Below are 19,432 nucleotides of genomic sequence, written 5' to 3'. Positions count from 1 at the left end.
GACAACTGAGAAGCTCTATAGATGTTTGCTGACCATTAGTTAACCGGGTTCTTGTGCAGAGGGATCAATAAATCATTTGTGCTGCAACCATTGTCAATAGTCCTGATTCTTTGTGCCAGATGGGTTGCCTTTTGTTTGTGTATTTGTTTTTCAGAGTCTGACATTTGTTTTGTTTTGTTTTGTTTTTCTTTGCTTTCTACAGCAGAGTTTGGCTGTTTTTTTTAACACAAAACTACTGCTGTTTTCAACACGGAACCATTAAACTCTTGTCTTTTCTGAGACCAGGTGCATTTATTGATCAGATAATAATGCTTACAGTCGCACTTTGCCCAGAAGGAACTACTCTCCTGGGCCAGACAAACAATTTTTTAAGTTCTTCCCTGAAACTATCATGAAGCCAGGCATATATAAAGGGGTTATAACAGGCAGAACTCATAGCAAACCAATGGCAAACCAGTTGGATAAGGCTGAAATAATAAGCATCAATTGCATTAATGTTAATGTCTCGGATAAAGTTGAAGGTGTGAAGGGGAAGCCAGCAAACTCCAAAAACCATAACTACCATGACCAACAAGCAGAAGGTCCTCTTTCTCCTGGCTCTGTCCCAGTCTGCCTGGTTTTTAGTGACACTCCCTGGCATCACCCTGTTTTTCAGTTTGAGGGAGATCTTGATGTAGGAAATGAGGATGGCCAGCAAAGGAAAAAAATAAGTAATGAGCAGTAGGCACAAAGCATAGGTTTGTCTTTGGTGCTCTTGCTTTCCCCAGAACTCCTCACATAGGATGACACCTTGCTTATCCAGTTCCACATAATAGGTATGTGCCATAGCTGGCAAGGCTAAGCAACAGGACAAAATCCAGATAAAGAGGATCATATAAGCACTAAGCTGAAGGGAGACACGTCGTCGCAGAGGGTGTATTATGACAATGTACCGGTCAATTGCAATCGTGACCAAGGTGAAGATAGAGACATAAACAGTCACTGGCTGCATGAAGTAGACAAAATAGCACATTGTGCTGCCAAAAATCCAGCCCCGTGGCTCAAACACATAGGCAAGAGTAAGGGGGACACATGTGGTACACATTGCCACATCTGAAAGGGCTAGGTTCCCAATGAGGAAGTTGGTGACATTGTGCATCTTCTTGACATGCAGAATGACATGGACCAGGAGGCAGTTACCAACCATCCCAATAATGACCACACCTGTGTACAAGAGGATTATCAATAATTTGAGTTGCTGCACCAGCTGCAAACCCTGGAAAAATGTATTAGTCCCATTCATAGTCGAGTTGAAGACTTCTGTACTGGTGTTTGTAAGAAGGGTGCTAGAACCTTCAAATGATCCATACATTTTTGCCTGTAATATAACAAAACATAGTTGTAAGTATGTTCTCTAGGCATAATCCATTTATTCTGATTGAGGCTTCATGTTTCTAATCTGCATCTCATTTACATTTACAGTTCCCAAATCCTCTTCTTCATTTAATAAGATATTCGTTTTCAGGAAAGTATGTGTGTACACAAACACATTCACTCACACACATGCAAATATATTTTATTTTTATGATTTGGTTACTCATTTTACTGTTTTACTTTCATTTGTCGGAAAACAAAAGAAAAAGAGCCACAGAGAATTGTGAAAAAAATTATAAAGGAAATATATATATTCAGGTTGCTACAACATTATAATACAATACAAAATTAATATACACACAGATTAACATGCCATGATTTCTGACTTCTAAGCAAGTAAAGCAGGTTTTATCCCTTATGCTATTTAATGTTACCCATGAGATTAATTCCAGACCTTTCTCCCCTACCAGTCAATCTGAATTAGGCTGTTGTCCTTCCATGCAGCCTGATGTTTGAAAGAGTGAAATGATTTTCAGAATCATGGGTGACTGGTAAATTTTGACTTTGCCCATACCTAGGACTTAATTCAGTCCTGCCAGAGGTGAGTTTGTTTGTTTGTTTGTTTGTTTGTTTGTTTGTTTATATTTGCATGCCGCCCCTCTCCGTAGACTCGGGGCGGCTCACAACACAATAAAACAATAAAACAATTTAAATTATTAAAAAAACCCATTATTAAGCAAACATACATACAAACATACCATGCATAAATTGTAAATGCCCGGGGGAGATATCTCAGTTCCCCCATGCCTGACGACATGGGTTTTAAGGAGCTTACGAAAGGCAAGGAGGGTAGGGGCAGTTCTAATCTCTGGGGGGAGCTGGTAGTCAGGGCCACCACAGAGAAGGCTCTTCCCCTGGGGCCTGCCAACCGACATTGTTTAGTTGACGGGACCCAGAGAAGGCCCACTCTGTGGGACCTAATTGATCGCTGGGATTCATGCGGCAGAAGGCGGTCTCCCAGTTCGCACCAGTTCACCCAAATTCATAGCAAAACACTGGTGATATCACAATGACAACACAGAATCGGTTCAGTCAGTGTCAGTCTGTGGATGCTACTATCTCTTTTTTTGGAATATTTTTTTGGGGGAGGGTCTTTTTCCCCCTGTTTTTTTTTTATTTCTGCACATGTGCAGAAGCTGAGTTTCTGATACTGCACATGCATTGCCATCTTGTTTTAAAGCCATTGGGGGGCGGTTTGGATTTTTTGGCACTTAGCATGCATGGGTAGACCCACAAGTTGGGCGAAGCAAACCAGCAGCAAGGTAAGTTAGAACCCACCCTTGGGCCCTACCCATTCCTTATGGCACCCCAACAGATGGCTGTTTTAAAACCAATTGTTAAGAAAAAGCAGTTTCCCACATTAAAGGCATGGCAGATAGAAACAGTTCAGAAGAGACCAATGGAACACCTTTTAGAAGTGTGTGTGTATGTGTGTATGCATGCGATTTTCCGAAATATTCATGCCTCAAAGATCTCCTTGTCAGTTATTTTGATTTTCTTTTGCCATGTTACACTGTACTTGATGAAAGATGATAAATTCTAGGAGAAAATTAGAGTAGATCTATATGTTGCAAAATCATAAAGTATTTGATTTTCTTAAGAGGGAGCTCATTCTTGGAAATTGACACAGATGTCTTGAGTTAGACTTTTAGCAAATTGAGCAGGGGAAAAGTATGGCATTTTAATATCTCCTCTTTCCTCCCTAGACAGATATATACTAGTCTTGAAAATTCTTCACTATAATAATGCAATTCCAACAACATACAATCCATCATCATACAAATAATATACAATGATAATGATGATCTAAAAACTGAAATATGTTGTTACCAGTCTATAGTTTTTCAAGCTTGTTTATTAGTTCCTATCATCTAGTAAGAGAACATAGACTAAAGATTTAGAGATAGTATTCCATCCAATGGAATGGGCAGGGAAAGATTTTTATTGCACTTATTACATAGAATGGGAAAGTGTTTTAAAGTCTACTTGCTGGAGTCTAGTAGAAAGGATTAAGTTAAAAATCACCCATGCCAAACAATATAATTGTTAATTAATACTTCTTGATTCTCTTCCCCCATAATTTTCTTTTTTTAAACTGATCTTTTCACAGGCTACATACTGATATCACTTCAGATTACCATATGCATGTTACCACATTGTAACGAATGTGAAATAGTTAAGTAAATAGGTACATAGGTAGCCCATAGATCTATTTCTATTTCTCCATCTTTTATGAACATACATGCAAACTGCATTTCTGTAAACAACTTTCTTAAAATCAAATGGCACAATAAAAAGGTGCAATTTGGAGGTACGAAATTATTTTTGAAATTCTAACTGGCAGAGGTTGGGGTCAAATGTATAATTAATGCTTTCAGATAAGTTTTTGGGTTTTTTATAAGTTACCACAGGCAACAGAATGCTCAAAACCCCGTAGGTTACAACAAAGCATATAAATGTTTATTTAGAGAGTCACATGAACCAAGGCAATATATAATTTATCAATCAAATATTCTCAAGAAACATTTATGGGCACTCCAGAGGTCATAATGAACTGCAACACACTCAGTCATAATAAACATGCAGCTGATAGAGAAATATATAATAGCAAAAACCTTACTGAATATCAGAAATAGGATTCAAAACATCTCATTTCCCCCCTACCGTTACTAAGGTAAGCTGTCCTATTCGTAGCGAAGGCAAGAGAGTCCTGTAACTGGCATCATTGTCTTCCTGAATCAATATGCTGTGCCTGGCTTGCAAAACCAACCAAACTGTTTGAACAAGAGTTTAAAGGGACAGAGATCAATTTTGCTGGTGTGGCATGGCCAGTAATGACTCCCATCCCTCCCTCCCCCCTTTCTAATTGACGTATCAACAATAGACTGAATGGATGTCCCTTGTCCCAAAGGCAAGACTTAATGAAACCCACTTTATTCATTTGATTTAATGTTTGCTTTTAAAAGGGAAAGGGAAGTTAACACACACACACACCCATTATTAATTGATGTTCAAGAAACATTCTTCCCCTTGTTTTTTCCCTTCAAAATGTTTGAATTGGTCTACTGAGACACCTGCAAATGTTCAGAAATATTTACTTTGCATCCTTCAAACATTTAGAATGCTAAGAAGGTAATAAGAGCATGCCTGATTAAAAGGTTTCATTTTTTTTAATCCCTAGCAAAATATAAAAAATAATTGAATGATCACACTACAATGGGAGGCTTGTAAAGAAGGGCTTGCCCTGGTTATCTTTTTTATTTTTTTTAGTAATTTCATTAACTCAAGCTATGGGTGCTCTCCGTGGTACTGAAAATATCCTCAGAGCTGTTGTAAAAAGTGTCTTGCTATCCGGCACCAACATGCTTAATGAACTGTTATATTGCCTGATAGAAATTATGCATACAGAAACAGCTGGGGATGTGCTTCGCCCTCATTGATCCCTGACAATAGGAGGAAACATAATGACTTCCATTTCATTAATGCTCTTCCCAAATTGGTCAACAGCTGAGGCTTTGGGGGATATTTACATTTGGCGATCAGTGAAGAGTTGCTATTACTTCAGTTTTTTCTTAAAGAATAATTAATGTTGCTTTATCAAACAATCCTAGCACAAAATTTATTGAGCATCCTGTTTTATCACCAGTCTTATAAGGAAACCTAGACATGTTCTCTGAGGCCTAATGCTATTAATAAAAAAACACCCCCAAAATCTCTCACTAAACACAATGCTATTGACTAGAATAATTGAACAGTTTATGTACAAATATTACGTATCGATTTCTTTTCACTAAAGTCCCATCCTTGTGGCTGCAGAAGGGTGATTTTCTACCACTTTCCCCCTTTTCTTAAGCATCATCAAAGTTTATTTTATAGAGTGATCCAGTGGTTCCCAACCTTTTTTTAGCCATGCCCCATCTAAGCACATGTAAAATCCTGATGCTCCCCCCTGTGACATATAATTCTTACTATTCAAAAAGTGAACAGAGAGGAAGATTAAAAGGCCATTAACTTGGTTTAAACAAGGTTCCAATTGCTCCCATTAAAAATCAAATTGCCCCCCCCCCATCAGGCATGGACCGCACATTGGGAACCACTGGATTGAATTGTGTGTATTTAATAATATATGTGTGGTAAGAAACAATGAGATTAGTAGGCTATATTATGGTTTACTTTACAAAATCTGAGTCTCAAAATATTTTTTAAACAGCCATTCATATAAAAACACTTTTCAACTTCAAATGATAATCTACTAGCTGGAAATTTGGACCTCAATAGTCAAATTATGTCTTATGGATTTAATATTGTATGTACAACACAAATAAGAATGTGGCAGTCTTTCTAAAACCCACCTTTGATAGCATCCTGGGCCCACTGCTTGTGGAGAAGCCAATATGAATAAAATTGGCTGGGGGGAAAAGTACTATTCTACCCTTGTTCCACTTCAAAACGTAATCCAATGGTATCCATTTCTATGTTTCCAAATTCCATATCAGAGCTTGTTGTTTGTTTTTTTAAAAAGTACAATCAAATAATTTTCAGATTCATTTATTTTAAAAAATGGAAATCCTGCTTATGAAGCTTGTGAACATTAAACTGTATCTTTGAACTGCTGTAAAATTCATTGTTTCTCTTTTTCTATTCTTTTATTAGCTAAATATGAGAAACAATACACAGAATTTACAGTGAGAAGGGTGGATAGAAAGTTTTAAAAAGAAACAGATATATAGTATACATTCACATACTGGAACATATATACATGTGTAAAATTTAAATATTCCAATGTGTGGAAGCCATAATTCCTTACAATTATCCATAGATCACCTATTGATTCATTAATTCTTGGTAACATCCATTCAGCAGACCACTGAATAGAGGGAGCCATATATTTATTTTTCCAATGCTAAAGAACACATCTTTTAGTTGAGGTGCAGAAAATCTACCTCCTTTTTCCAAATGTCAACTGCCATAAGATAGGGATAAATATCAGAATAATGTGAAAATACTGAATATTAATATAAGTAATAACAGTTTTCCTAAATGGAACAATTATTGGAGACTGTAGAAACATATAATTAAATAAAGCATTAACGTAAATGCATGAGATTCAAAAACTCAATCCTTCCAACAAAATTGGTTTTACTTAATCAAGTTTTCTTTTGCTTATTCAATAGCTCTGGCTGTTCTAATATGACAATTTTCTATTACTTTAAAGTGTAATTTGATCACTTGAATCATAAGAGACATTACTCTGTACAAAGCTTAATTCACCAGACATGAACAATTCATGGTGGCCATAATCCATGTATGGTTAAGAACATCATAAAGTCCCTGCCAGTTTCATCTCAAAACTGAAAATTTTATGTCACAATGGATCTTACTGAGATGTTGAGAAGCAAGACCTGGAGTCTTGTCTTCTATGTTTCCCTAACAATTAATATTTTAGAGGCATATTTCATCTGAGTCTTGAAGTAGTACTTAGCTATCAAGACTAGCAGCAATTTATAAATTTATCCAAATTAATGCCTGGGATGTCTTATTTTAACTATAATGATATGTTAATTTAATCAAAATCAAATCAAATATGACTTTATTGATTAATTAGTTTAGCAAACATTCAAAAAGAATAATGTAAGATAAGCTAAAATAAAATAAAGTGAGATAAAATAAGGTAAGGTCAGATGAAATAAAAGATAAGAGAGTAAGACAAAATATTATAAGATAAAACAGAATGTAGGAACATACAATGAATACTAAAATACAAACTATACATTGTAAGTTTAGATGAATTCATCATCTTTTTGCACCGCCAGCCAATTCAACGGCCAGTGGAAGGTTGCGCTAGGGCTGGGAGAATGCAGCACTGGCAGTTCTGCCACTTCCGGGTCGGCGATCTCGCGAGACACGTGAGATCGCTGTCCCCAGCTTTGTGCGTCACACATAATGCCTTCCTGCCGGGGGCATGGCAGGTTGAGCCCTATTTATAGGGCTGCACCACATGGCCTCTTCCTTTTTCCTCCGGGCTTCGGATCGCAAACACTCGCCCGCCCGCCCTTTCAGTGTGCCTAACGGGGGTCACCCAAGGAGGCCGAATAGGAATTTTTTGCAGTCTCTGCATTTAGCTGCAGCCATTTTTTCACCTATTCCACACTGTGGAGTAAGGATGGACTGGTTAGGGGATGTCCCGCATTTAGTTCCAATTTAGTCAATTGGCTCTCCCTTTGGTCACTGGGGTAGGCAGGTTAGGGGCAGAAATGGGCAGTGAACTGCATGTTCTCCTTTGGGCATCTTTCAAAGATGATGGGCAGTCTCTCACCAGGAACTCAAGCTACCTTGCGGCCGGGGCAATTGGATAGGGATTCACCTAATCCAATAACTGGACAGGGATTGGAGGGTGAGCCCTCCCACACGCTAAGGCATGGCCAGGTACCTGGCGAAGGCATTGGTACCTTTGCCTGGTTCAGCAAGGTCCCATAGTTGCCCAGGAATGTTATGGAGTAGTATTTCTGCCCAAAGTTTTTAGTGGCCTCTGCAGGTCCTCGTTATTTGTTAATAATCATTAAAGTTTGGTCTAATTCAATAAAGTGACCCCATTTAATTCCAGCTATCTGTTTGTCCGTGTTCTTTCTCTGCATCTGGTGCAAACATACTATCCCAATATATTCTATAAATTGTGTTCTTAATGCAATAACCCCGAGTATAAACCTAGCTGTTCTAATGGTTATATGTGTTTTTCTGCCTTAATCAAATGATTACCTTTTGTTACGACCCCAATGTGTAGCTAGGTCAAGTAGAATCTGCATATACTAAGCCCCTGCTTGACATATAGATAGGCATGGAAAATAACATGCACAATATCTTTTATTTCTGGTGCTCTCCAAACACAGTTTTTTTCAGAGTATGGCAATGGTGGAGGCAATATTTAATATGGGAGAAAACCCTTCACATCAACATTTCATAACCAATGTGCAGAAATATTCCAATATATAATGTAACAAATCAAATAATTGAAACAAATTGCAATTAACTATTAAAAGAAATAAAGTACAAATGAGTGCTAATCAAAGTACACATTCTTTACCAACTGACAAGATGGTTAATTAATTAATTCTCCTTTTGCCTTTTATGATAGACAGTAGCTTTATTGTATTCATAAAAATATTGAATTATCATGAAATGTAGACACACAGACAGTTTGAAATAAAATATTCATCTGATCTTTTCGTTTAAGCTACAACTATGCATGTATATTTTATAATTCACTTGATTTAAAAAAAAGCAAAATTGTAAAGTTCTCATTCACTCTGTGTGCCTCCTCAAATTAAACAGAACACTCCAGCCTAGGTGAATGCAACACTTATTGCTTTCTCTAATACTCCTTCCTATCATAATCAAGAGGAAAATGTAGTATTTCTTTCTAAGAAAAACCTTAGGGGTATCTGAAGCATGTTATATAGTCATCAAGACACAAGCTAATGTCACTATTTACTGGAAAACATGTAGCAAACCAAAGAGAACACAAATGGGTTTTGGAATTAAAGAAAAAAATCTTATGTTTCAAAAGTAAATGTAAATGAAAGGAACAATGCTACAGAGACTAGGGGAAACTTGCTGTAAAAGAAATCTGGAAAGACATCGACTTTGTCCAAATAAAGTTTAAAATACATGAGTATTTGCTCCAAAATTCTGCATGTGACTTATTGAAGCCTGGATGTACTTCTTGGATCCTGGAAAATTCTCTGGACACAGTATTCTAGACTACGATCTGTTTTCAGCTTCCCTTTTCCTAATCACATAATATGGTACTTTTAACCAGAGCATACAAAGCATTTGCTAGACCAATTCTCAAATACAGCTCATCTGTCTGGAACCCACACTACACATCGTACATGAATACAATTCAGAATGTCCAGAGGTGTTTCACAAGAAGAGTACTATACTCCTCTGTCCGCAACAGAATACCTTATGCCACCAGACTTGAAATTTTGGGCTATAGATACTTTAGAACTACAGCACCTTTGATCTGACCTAAGTGCAGCACACCAAATTCTCTGCTGCAGTGTCCTACTTGCCAATAATTACTTCAGCTTCAATTGCAACAACACATGAGCTCACATTAGATACAAACTTAACATAAACTGATCCAAAATTGATTGCAAAAAATTCGACTTCAGCAACAGAGGAATGCCTGGAATACATTACCTGACTGTAGTTTCTTCCCCCAATCCACAAACTTTAACCTTAGACTGTCTACTATTGACCTCACCCCATTCCTAAGAGGTCTGTAAGAGGCATGCATAAGCGCAACAGTGTGCCTATGGTCCCTGTTCTAATGTCCTAGATGCATTCATAAAATATCATATACTGGCTGGCTGGATCAATCATCAGAAATAAAGTCCCACACATGTTGTTACAAAAGTACCCATAGGCAGAGTCTATTGGTAAAACAATTTCTGCAATACAAGGGTTAATGCAAGGAATGTATTTATTTATTTATTCATTCATTCATTCATTCATTCATTCATTCATTTATTAGATCTGTATGCCACCCCTCTCTGGAGACTCGGAGTGGCTCACAACAGCTGACTGCATTTCTCTAATTAGCAGGAGATAAGAAAAGTCCAAGATGCTAGCCAGATACAGTCATAAATTTCCATCTGGTATTTTTAACTACTCTTGCAGTCCAGGGAATTTAACAGCTCATGCAACAAGCAGGAATAGGGGTCCATGGAAGTCTCTCAGCTCTGTGGCACTTTCCTCCATGATTGAGACTGTTGTTTGCCGCACCCACTTTCCCATCAGCCTGTCCCTATATACTTCCAAGGCATGGCCAAATGTCCCATAAATCTATTTAATACCAAGAACCCCTTCTTGTAAGATATTCATGCCTAGATCTAATTTTACTTACCCTTGAATCTAACAGAGGGTCCTGATCCTCAAATTCCCCATCATCCTCTGAGACAGACAATACCATAAGTGGGGATTCTACAGTCTCTGATGGTTTCCCAGTCTCCAACTCGCTTTCACTCCCACTCTCAGACTCAGGTCAGGAGAACACTGGCCTTTGGTGCCAGAACTCATCCATCTCCTGGTCCACAAAATCCTTGACCAGCTAAGTCGGACGTGGACCACTCACAACAATAACCATACTTGTGCATATTATATATCCACAGTCATGTTTATTCTTTGTCTGTAATCATATAGATGCTTGACAAAATAAATAAATAAAATAAATAAATAAAAATGTGTGTAAGACTTTTGATCCGCAAGGAATTCTCATGATTTTCCTGTTTAGATGTATCAGTTCAAAAATGCATTAGCAATGATGTAGGGGAAAAGAAGAAAGAATATATTTTTAAAAGATATGATTTATCTCTGCTTCAATTATAAATCTTCCATTATTTTAAGTTATTAAATGTAAATAAACAATGGTTAAAATAATATCACTCAATAAAATAGTTTTACACTCAAAGTATGAATAACAAACAAGTAGCAGGTGCTTCTGAGCAAAAGGAAAGTATTGTTGCACAGAGCAGTCAGAATTCATTAAGGTATTCATATTGATCATGGATCTGTGAATAACTTTGCTGTTGAAACCACATCATAAAATTAAGTTTGATGTATTATATTTGTTAGAGGAAATATTGTCCCAGGTGACTGAAACAATCTTGCTGCATGCAAAACCTGTTTGGTAATCACATTACTAAGACTTGATTTGATTTGGATATCTTTAATTTTTACACACCAGGCTGGGAAAGAACATCTAAAAACTTTTATAAAAATCATGTTGTTTTCTATTCTAATGAGGCCTTGCAATCATCATTGATTACCAATAGGCCGAGATAATATGATTTCCAATGTTTTTCCTGTTCATTGTACTCCATAGCAAGAGAGTGACATGCTGTCAATTCCAGGGCCTCTTCACAGGGGGATTTGAGTTTATATGAGTCCTTTTATCCATTAAGTAGAAAGATCAAAGCAGTGACTATAGTTTTTCACATTCATCATTCTTCACCAATATCCAGAAAATCTTGAAGAGTGCTACCAGTAAAACAGCAAATGTGATAAGGAGAAAGAAATATTGAGGCTTTGCTTTATCATGGTTTAGGCCAACAATTGTCTACTGACGTGAACAATAAAATAAAAAGTATATATTTTACAATACAAGCACATATGGCATTTACTGAAAATTAGAAGCATTTCAGATCACATGAAGTATTGGTGGGAGTTGTAATTCATTTCAAGTTACATGCTTTTGTAACTAATATGACTAATATCCTCATATTATTTAATATTCTATGACTAAGTGTTGTATCTTATGATTTATGCCGAATGTATTTTTATGATGACTATGATCATGACTTATAGCTTTTATGTACATTGTGACCTTAGGCACCAAGAACAAATTCCTTGAATATCCAATCACTCTTGGCCAATAAAAAATTCTATTCTATTCTATTCTATTTTACTTTACTCTACTCTACTCTACTCTACTCTACTCTACTCTACTCTACTCTACTCTACTCTATTCTGACCTGGAAATGCCTTTTGCTGGAAATTCTGGAATCACTGATCATTATAGATAGTACTGTGATCTGCCTCATAAGCAGTTTCCCATGGCTGGGTTAATCTCATGGCTAGATTTATTGTTTCATTTTAATTTAAATAAGACTTATACTTCCTATAAATCCATTAGTAAAAAGCTAGACACTTTAATAAGGAAACTAGACTTAATTGATTCCTCTTTTTAATATTGTGGCAATTCTTTCAATCATTTATACTTTAATCATCTTTGAAAGCATTTCCATACTCAAACAATATTCTCTAAGGCATTTTCAGTGTGTAAAGCAAAGCTCTGTGCAAAAATATTGGTTAGTGTTGGATTATGTTTTCTTGTTATGATTCAGGAGATACTCAAATGCTTGTTTTCAAGTGCTTGTTTTACAAACCATAGGAGAAAAATGAGATTTAAAAAGACAGGTGAAAAGTTACTGGAGAAAAACATGGAGGGAAAATTACACGAACTTCCTGTAACTGTATTCTTTTTTCTGTCTCGCTGACTGCCATAAACCCATTATATGATTATTGCAGAATTAATTAAGATCAAATAAATAATTATATAATGTTGTGGTTCAACCTGAGGCTGCTCAGAGACCAGCTGTGTCTCTGCTGGCTCCATGCCCGGAGGAGGATGACAGCGAAGAGGAGGGGGCTGAACAGTCGGACGGGGGGGAGGAAAGTCAGGAATGGGACGAAGGGGAACAGCATGAGAGCCCCGGGGGGGGGGCTCTTCCCAGCCAATAGCTTGGAGTCATTAGGTGATGAAGCACAAGCCATCATTGACATGCGACAGAGACGTTCAGATCAAAGAAAGGAGCAATTAAAGAAGTATTATCAGCACTGAATTAGGAACAGCTGGGCTTGGGTGTGGTCCTCCGTGGCAGGGTTTAAAAGGCAGGCAAGCCCTTGAAGCCATGTGGAGTGTTATCAGTTGGAGTTACGGTGTCCTGCTTTGTTCTCGGCATCTCTGTTCCTGGCTTGTGGCCCAGCAGTTTGGAAGACCCGTGGGAGGTGTAGGTCTGCTATCTACAGCCTCGTCTTGGCAGCAAGAATCCTGTATTGCTGCATGGACTTTTGCCTTCGTGGATATATTTGAAGTTCCAGCGTTTTCCTGTTTGTAAGGACATTTTCTGTTACCTGTGTTTTTCTTGAATTTTATAAACTGCCTTTGCCTTTTAACGGTGTGTCTGGCTTCTCTTTTTGGGTTGGTTTTGGCTTCCAGAGTGACCCAGACAGAACATATAACAAGAAAACTGTGAAAACAAAAAGTAAAATAAAAAGTGTCATTTTCCAAACACAAGCATTCATTGGGAACAAATGAGATAGATAAATGTTCTTTAATTCTCTTATTCAGTTCTTGATATAAGTTATTAAAAATCATGTATTTTATAGATATTTTACCTTCAACTGTAAAATATCAAATCCTATATAATTGAAAGGCTTAGTGCAGGGGGCCCCAAACTTGGCAACTTTAAGGCTTCTGGACATAAATTCCCAGAATTCTCCAGCTGGTTGGAGAATTCTGGGAGTTTAAATCCACAAGTTTTAAAGTTGCCAAGTTTGAAGGCATCTGGCTTAGTGGATCAGTTTTTAAATAGCAGTAAAACCCATCTGAACTCAGCCTAGATACAAAGGATTCTAGATTTATTTCTATTACTTTGGTACAGAGCTAATTGAATGCCTTTAGCCTAGAAAAATAGATAAGTAGAAGGAATATGATTGCACTTTTCAAACATTGAAGGGTTGTTGCATAGAAGAAAGCCAAGTTCTTCTCTGTATCCTTCCAGAGGGCAGAATTTATTGTCAAATTGTTGGAAACCACAATCTGATGGATCATTAACAAAGGCTTTTTAACAGTAATTTGAAAAATGAACCAATTATTGAGGGAGAAATGTGCTACTCTTCATTGGATGTGTTCAATTGAGGCTGGATAGCCATTTCCTCAGAATGCTTTAAATTTAATTCAAAGATTCAAAGGCCTAAATGGCCTCTAGAAGATCTATCATTCTTACTCACTTCCTATAAGGCAGCCTATGATTAGCAATGGAGAGTGTAATGATTTACCGTGAATATACAGTAACTTGCTGGGTGGGTGCTGCTCTATAAAAGTAAAAATGGTTTACTCACTTGGACAGAATCAGCTAGTGCAGGGGTAGGCAAAGTGGGCTCTTCTATGACTTGTGGACTTCAACTCCCAGAATTCCTGAGCCAATCATGCTAGCTCAGGAATTATGGGAATTGAAGTCCACATGTCATACAAGAGCCAACTTTGCCTACCCCTGAGCTAGTGGATGGTATTTTAATTATTCCTCAATGTCAGTATATTTGGAAGCAAGAACACAGCTAGATTCAGATATTGCACTTGGGAGTCTTGGGAATTGAATTTGCATAGAATGCTGCATAAATAATTTCTAACAAACTTTCAATGGTTGGATTCACAAAATACACTAAAACAAAATTTATTGATTTCTCATCTATCGAACATATGCCCCCTGAATTCTTGCATACATAGATTTGCCCCTTGAAATTGGTCTTCTGTTTAATTTTGCACACATTGAAAGCATATTTGTAAAGATATGGCAGTAGCTATGAGAGGGAGAATGGTGTGCCCCCTTCTCAGGAAGCTATTTTTCAATGTGGTCAATTTGGATTATTTTTACTCTGTCTCAAACTTTCCCATCTTTGATGAAGCAAATGTTGTAGATGACTTTCAGGCTGACATTGGACGCTCTTTGGGTTAATATACAGTGCAATCGAGATGGCTCAAATGATCCATCTGGTCTAGATTAATTTCTCTGACACATACAATATCATGAGTAATGACTTCCTTATGAATCACCTTGGAAGCTATGAGATCAATAATAGTGTTTTTCATTGTTCCAGAGTCATGAATTAGAGGTGGATTAAATTCATTAATGGCTTTACTTTCTGAAACTGTAATGTCACATCAAGCCCATGGCCACTCCATCATGGGGTGCTCAGAACACAGTCTTCTCCATTGTTTTTTTTTAAACATAAGGATAAAACTGCTGGGGAGATTATCCTTTGGATTGGGCTTAAGCAGGAAATGCAGCATTCCAAACCCAGTTCCTCTGAGATACTGAATGGAACAGGCTACAGTTGAATTCCACCAAGAAGTGTTTCTATTTGTTTGTACAGAAGCTGTTTCCAGGTTTGTTACTCTAGAAGAGGTTGCACTAATTTGCAGGGTCAGGTTTCAATTCTGTTTGGCTTGTATTTCCTGCTAGATAAGCAGGGGAAGAATGTGGCTCGTAGAGTTCATGGCCAACAGTAACTCGTGCCTTGATCATTAAAAATGAAACTGGTGCATAATGTAGCTACACATCTGCTAACAGGGGACAGTTATCAAGATTGAAAGCAAACGAGGTCCAGGCAGAAGAAGAACAGCATGGCTTCAAAATGTAGGGGACTGGTTTGGACAAAACTCAGCAGCACTTTTTCGTGTGGCTATTGATAAAAATAGGATCACCAACAAGATTGCCAAAGTTAGATAGCAGATATGGCACAAGAAGAAGAAGAATTGTAGAAAAGCTCTCTATTGGCAGGCCCATCTCTCAGAATCCTCCTGGGGCTACATAGCTGAGCTCTTATACCTTGGTGTGATTTGGCTGCTTCAATTATGTTCTAGGACAATGATGGCGAACCTGTGGCACACATGCCACAAGTGGCACATGGAGCCATATCTGAGGACACACAAGGTGTTGCCCTATGTCAGTTCCGGCGTGCATGTGCGCATTGGCCAGCTGATTTACAGTCTTCTTTTTGGCTGTTTTCACTCTCCACAGGCTTCAGGAAAGCCTCCTGGACTCTGGGGATGGTGAAAAAGGGCCCAATAGGTCAACCGGAAGACTTGAGACTTCAGTGAAGCCTATGTGCATGGGGGGGATAGCGTGGGAGGTTTGTGCGCATGCATGGGGGCAGCACAGGAGTTCTACGCACATGTGCAGGGGGAGGATATTGCATTATGTGTGGGGACATGCACACGTGTGCGCTAGTGTATGCGCACATACCCTTTTGGCACCCGAGCCAAAAAAGATTCACCATCATTGTTCTAGGAAGTACTCCACCGATATGTCACTCCTAATTTTAACAAATGGAAACTCTGTAGTAAAACTGGTTGATAAATGTTATGGTTAGCTCTGGCCGAGCTCCTGCCCCAAGGAATGTGCAGGTGGGTGTGGGGGAGACATCCACATGCCGCAGGCCTGTTTTGCTCCCGATGGAATCTGCCGATGAAGCCTCCTCTGACCAAGGAAGCATGAGTGACAGGGAAGAGGGGAGTTTGGCAGACAGCCCAGGAGGAGATCACTCATCTGTATCATCCTTGGATTCTGAACAAGAATTAATGACACATCCACGTATGCATAGAGTGATGCATAGGAGACAACAACTGAAGGATTATTACAAGAGAAAATGAGGCCACCTGTGGTTGGGTGGGGCTCCAGTAATTAGTGCTGCTGCTATGAATAGCAGCGTGTGGGTTTGGCCGTTGTGAAAGAGTATCTGATCGCAGTTCTTCAGGAATCGTGTGTTGCTGTTTTCTGGACTTTGTTTGTTGATTTTTCACACCTTTGAAACCAAAGCAGACCAACGTGTGTGTGTGTGTGTCTCACTTCCTTGGAAGAAGAAGGGGTGTGAAGTTTCTTCATAGCTGCTAGCTAAGTACTTAATGACTGCTTAAGGGAAATTATACAGACTACCCGGTTGCTTTGGGACGAGTGCTCTTTGCAATACAAGTTTATTTTGAATTGTGAGATAAAGAACATTGTTTTGAATTTTCAAACGTGTGTGTGTCTGAAATTTGTACCCTTGAATTTTCGGAAGGCTCCTACCAGAGAGCCCAGCAGAACAATAAAGAAATGCTTTTTTGTTTTCTTTTGTTTAAAGAAGATTGGTTTATATCAACATTCTTTCTGTAGCAGCCGACTACATATTTAATATGAATAACATGAATGTAGAACAAAATTATGCAAGCCCAAATTAAACTTTTCATCTGTGTTTTGTTGCTGTTCAATTTCACTTTATTTTATTTTATGAGCTAAGGGATTCCGTATAAGAACACACATGTTAGGAAAGGCAAACTGAAGCAAGCTAGTTTATAATAAAAATGGTACCGTAAAATGTGCAATAATAAAAGTACAATGATTAACAAGTGCCTCCAGGAAACCCCTGTCTTATACGGAGGCTACAATTTCTAATTTGTTCACTTCCCTTCCCATTTTAAGTCCTATATAAAAAGAGTATGTACTATTAGCACAATATGATTTATTGTCGTGATGTATTGGGATTCTGAGTGATTGTCATGCTTGACTGGAGGGGAGCTATGTTAGGAAGTCTGTCTCTGCATTACTCCCTTTGCTCTCTAAAGGGTTTGGTGCATTGCAGTTAAGAATTACATACTCCTTTCCCACTGTCAAAAAAGCCAATTACAGTACTCAATTACTGTCCATTTGAAGTTTTGTTGAGATCCGAAGCTTCTATGACTGTGTGAAGCCAAATTAAGCTTAGTGGAGGCTTAATTATGCCCAGGAGATTCTTATCCCTAATTTCTTATCATCAAATCTTACAATAACATTAAGGGGCATTGTCAGATTTGATTTGATATTTATGTGGGAAATTTACTGAGCTTTACACAAGTGTTATCCACAGAAACTGAAGTGTTCATCAGAATGACAAAACATTCATTGTGACACTGTTTCACCAGCTTTACCCCATGTGTGATATCACAATGCAAGTAAAAGAATGTAGTACTGTACTTTTGTTGAAATGTGACAATATATTTTTCATAGTTTTTTCTCTTATCCTATGTAGTTGCTTCCACATATCATCACTGAGCAGTTTCCATTGTATCAAGTCATAGTTGCCCCAATCCATGCTTTTAAAATAGGAAGAATCTGGAATCTGGGCCAATGGAAAACATCTAGCAACGGCTTTGAATGAGGATTCTCTTCTCTTCCTACGCGAATCTGAATTCACACTTGCTAAAGTTAAGAAAGGGTTTGGAATGTCCTAGGTCAGTGATGGCGAACCTTTTTTTCATTGGGTGTTGAAAGAGCATGCGCGCATGCTATCGCACATGTACAAGTGCCCACATCCATAATTCAGTGCCTGGGGAGGGTGAAAACAGCTTCCCATGGCCCCTGGAGACCTTCTGGAGGCCAGAAACAACCTATTTCCCAACTACTGGTGGTCCCAGTAGGCTCGTATTTTGCCCTCCCCAGGCTCCAAAGGCTTCCCTGGTGCTGGCGGAGGGTAAAAACACCCTTCCCCATCCTCCCAGAGGCTCTCTGGAAGCCAAAACACCCTCTCACAGCCTCTGTGCAAGCTAAAAATCAGCTGGCTGGCACACACATGCATGTTGGAGCTGAGCTAAGGTAATGGCTCGTGTGCCAGCAGATATGGCTGTGCGTGCCACCTGTGGCACCTGTGCCATAGGTTCGCCATCACTGTCCTAGGTAGTTATTCCTTGCTTTGTTTAAGATCAAACCTATATGGAACAACTAAACTGAAGCTGTTCAATATTTTCTTCTGCCTATGGCAGTGATGGTGAACCTTTTTTCCCTCGGGTGCTGAAAGAGAATATGCACACTCTATCGTGCCTGCACGAGTGCCCACACCCATAATTCAGTGCCTGGGGAGAGCGAAAACAGCTTTCTCTGCCTCCCCCGGAGGCTTTCTCGAGGCTGGAAATGGCCTGTTTCCCAGTGGGAGTGTGTTTCACCCTCCCCAGGCTCCAAAGGCCATACGTTCACCATCAATGGTCTATGGGATCAACCTGAATCTGTGGAAGTTGAAAAAATAAAAGTGGATATCAAGAGGCCAGGGATAAACCTAACTGGCAGTCTTGCCAGCTTTGTGGTAGCATTTCTCTCAGCATGTTTTACAACCAGTCAGCTGAAATGTGAATAGGATGAGAGGAGAGGAGAGGAGAATGGGGAAGAGAAGGAATGTTGAGAGTGGAGAACGGAAGAGGAAAAAAATCAGAACAAGTGGAAATATAATGCTTAAGATGTCTGAGCTAAAATGTTAGCAGACTTTATGGACATAGAAAAGCAAGCCCAATCATTTTTGGACTGAGTGGGTCCTTTGCAGAAAAAGATTCCTGAATCCAGGAGAGGGACAAAGCCTGAGAAAGAGATTTAGAGCAATTCCATTTTAATTACTCTATTATTGTATAATTAATTTGCAATTAGGTATAAGAGAAGCTGGACAAGTACAATATCCTGTTTCAATAACCTATTGGCAGTAAAACAAATTTTGTTTTCTTGCCCACGTGTAGGACTTGACATCAGATGAAAGAAAATCCTGGAACCTCTAGAGAGAAACTGATCTCTGATAGATCTGATAGAACAGTGGATGGAAGAAAGACATATTATGAGGTACAAGTAGGTACCTGCAGAGATTGCATGCCCCCTTCTCTGTGAGTGCTGCAACCAGA

General features: G+C 38.5%; 1 protein-coding gene across 1 annotated transcript; it reads right to left on the bottom strand.

The window, feature by feature from the left end:
* Positions 1-298: 298 nt before the first annotated feature.
* On the bottom strand, positions 299-4,435 carry LOC139168420 (prolactin-releasing peptide receptor-like). The gene is made up of 3 exons (XM_070754002.1): positions 4,408-4,435; positions 4,078-4,187; positions 299-1,357 (listed from the first exon to the last, which is right to left on the bottom strand). The coding sequence occupies exons 1-3, from the start codon at positions 4,433-4,435 to the stop codon at positions 299-301; spliced, it is 1,197 nt and encodes a 398-aa protein (XP_070610103.1).
* Between the last annotated feature and the right edge of the window lie 14,997 nt (positions 4,436-19,432).

The sequence above is a fragment of the Erythrolamprus reginae genome, chromosome 5 (assembly GCF_031021105.1).
Source record: "Erythrolamprus reginae isolate rEryReg1 chromosome 5, rEryReg1.hap1, whole genome shotgun sequence".
Taxonomy (NCBI): domain Eukaryota; kingdom Metazoa; phylum Chordata; class Lepidosauria; order Squamata; family Dipsadidae; genus Erythrolamprus; species Erythrolamprus reginae.
This window is presented reverse-complemented; position numbering and strand designations above follow the sequence as displayed.

Coding starts and splice junctions, on each gene's coding strand:
- LOC139168420 (XM_070754002.1), bottom strand. CDS start 4,435: ATGTTTCTTGAACATCAATTAATAATGG. Junction 4,188..4,407: donor TGAACATCAATTAATAATGG/GTGTGTGTGTGT, acceptor TTGTTCAAACAG/TTTGGTTGGTTTTGCAAGCC. Junction 1,358..4,077: donor GACAGCTTACCTTAGTAACG/GTAGGGGGGAAA, acceptor GTTATATTACAG/GCAAAAATGTATGGATCATT.